The following is a 9184-nucleotide window of genomic DNA, read 5'->3' as shown; positions in this document are numbered from 1 at the left end:
ATGTGAATCCTCATGTTCTGTTGTTTGCTGCTTTTTGCGCATGTAAAATTAATCCCCGGGAAACAAATGTTAGTATTTTTAACGGGTCACAGACACTTATCCTTTCTAATTTAAATCAATTCTAATTTAAAATAATCTTGTCGGTTAACGGTTAACAATCGGTTAACGAGCGTCAGTTATATATAAAATAACCGAAATGAACATCCCTAGCAAGCTGTTTATTTTTACATGTTAAACAAGTGCTATACCAGGACCATGCCGCAGTGGAGCTGGATCCGGTACTCTCCTGTTGAAACTCATCCATACGCATATCATGTATATATTTCCAGCCACTGCGCTTCCTGAATTACCATGATCTATTTCCATTTTGAAAAGACACTCTAGCTTCATACGACACACTCTACCTGTCATGGTTCGTGGAAAAAGGCAAGCAAGCTAAACAGGCCAACTGCTTAGATGGGCCTATACTAGTGTTGCTTTTGGCGGCCTGTTTTAATTTTAGTTTTAGTCTAGTCTTTGTGTGAAACTGTCATTTTAGTTTTAGTCACGTTCATACTCTTTTTAGTCTAGTCAAGTTTTAGTCAACTAAAAGTCTGAGCATTTTAGTCTAGTTTTAGTCGACGAAAACTGATGACATTTAGTCTAGTTTTAGTCCGCAGTGCGACCTGATGCAGCCCCTGAAGTGAGACACAGGAAACAGAAATACTGCAAAATAATAATAATAACGCGACTAAACGAGACGAAATAACGTTATAACATTTCGTTTCGTCTCGTTTTGGTCAACGAAAATTAAGAGACATTTTAGCATAGTTTTTATTTTGTAAACCACATTTAGTCTCGTTTTTATTCGTCAACGATATTGCATTATACATTTAATTATAGTCATCGTCACATGACCAGCATTTTCGTCTCGTCTCGTTTTCGTCACGTAATAAAGGTTCGTTGACGACGATATTTAGTCATAATTTTCGTTGACGAAAGCAACACTAGCCTATACGATACGACTCTGGTGATTGTGACCCTTTTCAATCACAGCTGTAGTGGTTTTCCCACAGTCCCTGAAACCTTAAACCCATCCTGTGGGTACTACCGCGTGAAGATTGGTATAACAATCAATAACTGTCAATTAGGGCTTCCCTCGACTAAAGATTTTTCTGGTCGACTAGTAGTCATTCATCTTAAGCATTAGTTGACTAATTGCACATTTATTAATAAACCATTTAAATCATTATAATGAGCCTTTAATTGACTACATAGCCTACAAGTGCTCAAGCACACGTATAAAGCCTGCCACAGCGCACCGCAGAAGCTAATTTACTGATACACTATAGTGCTTTCTTTGTTTTTGGTTTAAGAGATGAAGTCGGCAACACTGACTCGTCATCTCCACAGTAGTGGATGTGCCTGTATGCATGTTTCATATGGATTACATAATCGGAGAATATTTGTTTTCTATTTGAATTGGTTTATTTTAAAGTAGACATTTCGCTCTCTATAGATATGTTTTCCTATCTGTAAGGCAAGTATACACGGAGTTTCGCGCTCAAGTTCACAGAGACCGAGACAGCAGAAAGCGCATCCTGTTTGCTTTCATTATTTTACAAAAGCACAATGATTTGTTGTTATTGTGAGTGCACACAAATAAACGTAGAGTCTTTACAGATTCGAAAGATGTATTACTCTTATCTGTATGACCAAAAATGTCGGGAGTATTTTAGGAGTATGTGAGCGCACCGGCGCCTCCATCTGTCACGCAGTGAGCGCTACTGTTCAGCTTCAACATTAGATTGAGTTAGGGCTTCCCTCGACTAAAGATTTTTCTGGTCGACTAGTAGTCATTCATCTTAAGCATTAGTTGACTAATTATCTTGTCTGTCTCACCTCACTCTTCTTGTCAGTCAGCTCGACTCACTCTCTTCACTGGATAAATGAAATCTGATCTGTGATGCGACTGTCGTTCGGCACGCTGCATTGAGCAGCCGCGTTCAGTTTTTAATTGTAGTGTCTGTTCTTTTACTGAACTAAATTATTTTAATTACTATAAAAAATCAAAACGACGGTGGGGGTCGGTGACGCGGTGGGCAAGTGACGTTACCGGTGTTGCGGCTTAACACCGGTATCACCGTCAGCACCGTCTATCGCGGCAAGCCTAATTGAGTGTCCATGTAAAGGTGCTAATACTTACATATTTCAGATGAAACGCCGTATTTAAGGTTGATGAATGATAGGCGAACGTTTGGATGTCCTGTCCGATGTACTGTATTACCATAGACCAGCCATTAACGATCTGTCCGTCACGGACTGTGTGACTTCGCCTGTGGAAAAAAATTTTCCCCTGCGACTAAGCGACAAAAAATTTTGGTCGACCAAGCCTCTTCTGGTCGACTAACGGTTAGTCGACTATTAGGGGGCAGCCCTACTGTCAATACTATAGTGCTCTTCAACACTGCTCCTGAAAATAAAATGAACTGGCCAAAGCTGCTAATGCATGAGCTGCCCAACACAATCAGCTTAATGAAACTACAGATTACATATGATCAAATATACATGGTGGGTCAATAAAATGCATGAAGGAACAACAGCTCTCACAGCCAGAAAGCTACAAAAAGACACACTATAAAAAACATTAATGTACCACAAGTCCGCTACTTTGATACTTAGGATATCCTTAATACAAATCTGTGGGAGAACAGATTGTGCTCCTTTTGCAAATTTACAGTACGTGAGAATTCTTCTGAATAAGAGTTTTCTCATGTTTCATGTTCTCATGAAATCTACTGCAAGCACTATAACTCTACTTCTGCCTTATGTGACTGTAGAAAGGTTTTGGTAAACCAACAGCTTGTTGGGACCAAAATTAATACTTTTATGTTCTCCTTTTTTAATGGAAGCGCACAACTAATTGGTTGGCAAAATAGGTGTCAACCTAAAAGCTTTGAATCTGGGCTTTACAATGCATATAGGCAACCTGTGTTTTGTTACGAAATTATGAAACATGATCATAATCATCATGACAGGAATCAGTGAAAATGAATCTGGTAGACATTCTCACCTAAGAGAATACAAGCATGTCGGTTTCATTTGCAAAACAATAGTGAGGACCTGTATGCAAAAAACACTCAGACACATAAGTAGGGATGCAACGATTAACTCAAATTGAAATACAACACTATAATAATATACTAATATAGCACTTGCATATTATTGCTCCCTCATTTGTAAATCGCTTTGGATAAAAGTGTCTGCTAAATTACAAAATTTAAATATAATGTAAATGTAAATAACAAAACTAAATTGAAATTTTAAAACAAGCCCCAAATCAAATAAATAACACAAATAAAATAAATATCTTCATATAAACAAAATAATGCTTTGTCTGTGTTCTTTCCATGTAAAATTAGAGGCAACCACTGCATTTTAATCATGATCCAAACAAAGATGCTGCATACATGCAACATGAGCAGTTTTTAATCTAAATTAGAATGTATCATTTCGAAATTTGAAGCAAAAACAGAATGGTTGGACTTAAGTTTTATGAAACTATACATACAAAAATATCTGCATGAAATGCAGATTCACTCTCAGCCAGCAGGTGGCGCTTAAAGCGTTTCCTTGGTTTCGGCTGTAAACAAAGCAACTCTGCACTTATGAACTTTAATATGCATTATACAGAGGCAAGATAAAAAGAAAAAATACCATCTAAACTTTTCTAAAGACAGTAAGTTCTCTTCAGACATACTTTCATATAAACTCCTACCTCTAAATGAATCACGATTTGTTTAGCATCTCAACAGATTTGAATCATCAGATATTTGAATCGATTTTCAACCGGTTCGCGGTTAATTGTTACATCCCTACATATAAGGGTTTTTTCGTATATATCCTTACATTCAAGAAGAGCTAGACAACATGGCAAGACATGGGAAAAGAAAAAGACAAATGATCCTGATGAAAAAAAAAGTAACAAGTTTCCAAAAGACATACATTGCCACAATTTTTCAAGTAACCTAAAAAGTTCGCCAACTCAGCTTAAAATATGAGCAAACCCCTGTGCGGCCTGAGATTGGGATATTTTAAAAGGTTCCTGCCAGGATTTACTGCTGTTTGTCAGTGTGCACAGCTACTCACATCAGCCCCATTTCCATCTAAATTGAACCGATGTCCATTGTTGGGGATGGTGAGATTTTCCCGTCACACACGAGTGAGACCAGGCTGCAGAGCTCCGATTGTCCTGCCTTTTTTAGTTTCGCATTACGAGTGCATTCACAGGAAAAGAGAAACAGCAACACATCAGATACATTAGAGGCATATTACTATAATGAACATGAGCAAAGCCTAGACACCTGATCAGACTTATCACAACAAGTAAAGTCCTGGCTAGGCCCATGCAAACAAACAAGGATCCATTCAACCATTTTCAAGGTGAGTGGTATGTTTTATATTGTGCATTTCTCTGTAAAATATCTCCCCTTGATCTTTTTGCATTTCATGCCTCTATGAATGTGTTACACCACCACTACTGGTGAATATCAAAGACTGCAAAGATATGTACAGTGGAATTTGATTTGCCTGGGCACATTCAGCAGAGAGAATGTTCTCCTTCCCCTATACTGACAGCACAGGGAACATGTTCAGACACATCCACTCAATACATCAGTAAACACTACAGGAGCCCATCCTTAACACAGCTGTCTACATGCACATGGTTCAACAGCGAATGACACAAATGACTTCAACGCCCTTGGTGACTTTCCATTCACTGCATATTAATCATGGTTTTGAGCTCTTTAGCCTTCTCTTTTCATCTGCTTGAATATCTGGTTCCTTCATAACACTCTCTGCTCATTTTTTCCCCTTTAAGATGAAAGTGCAATAATTTCCTGGGGAAGCCTTCCATGATGTAATCTTGGAGATCAATAAATGTCAGCCGTCCCCCCCACTGCAGGCAGCTGGCATATTTCTCAACCCCCATCCCACACACCAGGCCCAGGGCCCTCCAGAGGGATTGAGGGTTCGGCCTGAGCCTGTCTGGAGAACAAATTGGTTGCGCTCATCTCATTCATGTGCATATGCTCAAATTCATTTTGCGTGACCACAAGCTTGTTGGTTTGTGCAGTGCAGAGACAGATGGATACTTGTGTTGCAGTGTTGAGATTCAATTCATTAGTGAGAGATCTGCTAAATAAGCATCTCTGGTAAATGAGAGAACAGCATGTTAAAGCAGTGTGGGTCTAATACCTGTTCAGCTACACAATAAGAAGAGATTTATGACAACACTGGGTGTTAAACAACAATCAAACAGCATGTGAAAAAAGTGTTCTACAGGGTTGAAAACCTAGTAACAAATTTAGACCAATTCCGAACAAGTCAATTATTTTTATGCTATACCTGATAACCGACAAATGGCTGATATTATTATTCTATACTATTTTGTCTAAATAAGCAAAAACTAAAACTATAATTACAAATCAATCATTGAAATGCATAAGATATTAGATGACAGCAAAGCTAATCTAAATATACATTTTAATTTTAAATTCTGTGGTTAGTAAATTAATTTTTTTTGTTGTTGTTTTTTTATTTAAAAAAGGTCTCTTACGCTTTCCATGTCTGAATTTATTAACATAAAAATACAGTAAAAACTGTATTTTACTGTGAATTATTATTACATTTTAAAATAACTGTTTTCTAAATATAATTTAAAACATCATTTATTCCTGTGATGGCAAAGCTGAATTTTCAGCATCTTTACTCCAGTCTTCAGTGTCATATGATTCTTCAGAAATCATTCTAATATGCTGATTACTGCTCAAGAAACATTTCTTATTATCATCAGTGTTGAAAACCGTTGTGCTGCTTCATTTTTTTTTTTTTATCTAGATTTTTTTAGGATTCTTTAATAAATAATGTTTAAAAAAAGGCATTTATTTGACTTTTTGTAATATTATAAATGTCAGTCATATCTCACTGACCCTTAACTTTTGAATGGTGTATTCTGAATGGTGTAATGCTCAATTCCCATATTTACAAAAATATATATTCAAAAAACAAAACAATTCCAATACAGTTCCAAAAACCCGATTTAGAAGTTGTTGTTTACTCTAGACAGTGGAAAAACACTGTGCCACTGTGCCACTAAAAACACTCTCGGCTGCATGATTTAACAAGCCACAAGACATGTTTTCATGAGAGCTCTGCAAGTATTTCCGCGTCTCTGGTTCACACAGGCAGGCTGGTGTTGTACTTTTTAAGAGGCTTGGTATAGAGACCATGTGTTTTTGATCAGGTCAGTCTGGCCTCCTTCAGCCGCAGCTGGAGTTTGTCAGGCTCTGCCTCCCCAGGTGTGGGGATATTGGGAGTCTTTGCATAAGCCCCTTAGTGAGTACATGAACACGGCTGTTTCCAGTACACCAGCTGAATCACCACTGTTGCATAACAACATTTAGGCACTTGGTAATTCACACACTTGGATTCTATGTTGACCATTAAAGCCACAGCGACATGTATAAGATGTGTAACCCAACTCTAAAGTGCACTGATCGTGCCATCCTGTAGCAAACAAAAACAAAGCATCCAGTTTTTATGTAAACAGCCACACAAAAATCCTTCTTCCTACTTTGTCTGCAAACTTCAATGGACTTCTGCAAAAAACAAAATTTCACAAGAACATACTGGACGGCTTATCTATTCAGATTTAGGATCTTGCTTTGGAACTAGTGGTTGTTTTTTAAGCCGTTTCTGGAGAGAAGTACAGAGAGGAGGCGTGGAGTATTTCTCCACCAAAGTACTGTAGAAAACGTATCATAATAAACACAACTCTGGCCAGCGTTGAGATCATTGCACACAACTCCAACTGCAAAACTAAAACGAAGGAGTTGAGCAAGAGCACAAAGCCCATCAAACCACAAGGAACCATATGCATCCCATATTGCAATGCAAAAACTTTGCATCACAACTCAAACCATAAAGGCCTGCGCAGGAGGCTTCAAAAGAAACTGGTACTAAGCCCAGGACCATATATATAATAACTTTAATAACTTCATTGTGGTGACATAAGACCTTATAAGAAAGGTACATTAAAGGCAGCTGCCTACAACAATACTAGTTGCCTCAGGTTTGTTGTTGCCTCCAAAACCAATGACGAAAGCAAATATTACATCACCAGTTCTTTTCACAAGACCCTGTGGAAGTTAAGTTGAAACTTGCACGCGAAGGGAACTTGCCAACTTGTTCAAGTTGAGCATAACAGACCCTTTTATAAAGGTTCTTATAATTAAAGACCTCTAGCAACGTGTAGAAACAACTCAGAAGTTGCAGACAGCATGCGATACCAATGCTATATCTGTTTACTTGTGAACAACTATTTTCACTTCCTCTTCTGTCAGACCCGCAAGAGCTGACAAATCAGTGAGATACCAAAAATACAGTACACATACAGTGTAGCAAAGTCTTTAAAAGGGGAAAAAAGAGCAAGTTGACTGACACCTTGATCTTGAAAATATTACATGTTTAAGACACAAAACACAGGCTTAACTCGCCATATGATTGTCTTTGACAGGATATAGCAGGACATTGCCATTACAATAAAACCTTTAAATGTGAGACTCCTACAACACACATATTTTATGAACATAATAATGACACATGATTACAACATAGCTGACAGTTCAGCAAACACAATCCAGAACAGTGTATTTAGAAAAGGCAAAGCTGAATTACGTCTAAATTGATCTGGGACTTACAGTTTCTTCAGTGTTTGTTTTATAGTAAGAGTACAAATGCATATATACAGCAGTTTTGTAGGTTCTTGACCATATAATTTCTAATAATGTGTAGTCCATAAATCATAACTGGTTAGGCTGGACTGCCCGTTTCTGTATTTTCACTCAAGAAAAGCTTCATATCACGTAATATTCGTAACAATATTTATTTACATACAAACACGGGACTAATGCCTGTTGAGACTACTCTCCAGTTAACTGTCGTGTTAAACTAGCTGGCTACCTATTAAAATAGCGGTGGTTAGTGGGGGTTTTCTGGTGTTCAAGCTACACTGAATAGGACTTTTAATAGCAGCTGACTGAGGGACGCTGGGAATCCATTTGACGTTTCAAAACAAAATATGGTGTGCACCTTTATCAAACTGACAGATAATACCGACTCTCTCAATAAATGAACAAATAAAGTGAACAACTACTTACCCAAATAAATGTCACCAAAGGATCCAGAGCCAATTTTCCTTCCCAGTCTGTATCGGTTTCCTACTCTCAGTTCCATGATAAATGGCTAAATAACAAAGCTAGCGATTAAGCTAGCTTTAACGGGAGTAGTTTAAATGATATACGTTCGGAGTGTTTAATAAAAGCAACGAAAACCCGTTCTTTGTTATCCTTCTATTCTTCCGTCTCTCCCAGCCAGAATCCCCTTATACAGCCTGCTAGCTTGCTAATTCCCTTCACAGTAGCTACCCAGTTTTCACCAGTCGTTTTCTAACATTCCGAATCGGGAAATATCAAAATATCAGGCTTATTAAAAAGAGTAAAGTGTGAACTTTATGCTCTAGTAATTTTTACCCTGAAAATAGTCTGTTTAAAAAAGGATGAAGGCGGATTTTGAGAACGACTCCCTCCTAGTTCCGGGGACTCTCTGTGTATCTGCTACAAGAGACGCTCCATCAGAGCAGTAATCCAGCCAGCCGACCGCCGTGGCGTCACTTCCCCTAGCAACAGCGGGCCACTGGAAAATCTTGGGGTTGACACAACAAACCGTCTGCTAGGATTTTTATTGTTAAAGGGGTCATATGATGCTTTTTTTAAAGATCATTATTTTGTGTATTTGGTGTAACAGAATATGTTGACATGCTTTAGTTTAATGTTCAAAAAACACATTATTTTTCAAATACTGTACATTATTGTAGCTCCTCTATGCCCCACCTCTCTCAAACACCTTGTTTTCTACAAAGTAGTCGGAAATGTAACGCCCCTTACCATAATCGCGAGCTTCATCTTTCAAAATAAATGTAAAGACAGAGCCCGAAAGGGGAACAGAGTCGCGTGACAGACACAGTGATGAAGCTGGTAGGTGTTTGCAGTACACAAGCCACGGTTAAGACAGCTGACTCCACTGCGATGTGACCCTGTCTCTCTCTCTCTCGCTCACACACACACACACACACACACACACA

General features: G+C 38.2%; 1 protein-coding gene across 2 annotated transcripts in view; it reads right to left on the bottom strand.

The window, feature by feature from the left end:
* Nucleotides 1–8691, bottom strand: part of LOC107721509 (casein kinase I) — a 28936-nt gene extending 20245 nt beyond the window's left edge. The window contains exon 1 of one of the 2 annotated variants that reach the window (XM_016529566.1): nucleotides 8202–8691. In XM_016529566.1, the coding sequence (XP_016385052.1) occupies nucleotides 8202–8277 (76 nt within the window). In that variant the 5' untranslated portion in view covers nucleotides 8278–8691. The remainder of the gene's footprint in view (nucleotides 1–8201) is intronic. The other variant, XM_016529565.1, reaches the window with a different exon arrangement.
* Nucleotides 8692–9184: the final 493 nt, after the last annotated feature.

This window comes from Sinocyclocheilus rhinocerous, unplaced genomic scaffold (genome assembly GCF_001515625.1).
Source record: "Sinocyclocheilus rhinocerous isolate Xijiao unplaced genomic scaffold, SAMN03320098_v1.1 scaffold481, whole genome shotgun sequence".
Lineage (NCBI taxonomy): Eukaryota > Metazoa > Chordata > Actinopteri > Cypriniformes > Cyprinidae > Sinocyclocheilus > Sinocyclocheilus rhinocerous.
This window is presented reverse-complemented; position numbering and strand designations above follow the sequence as displayed.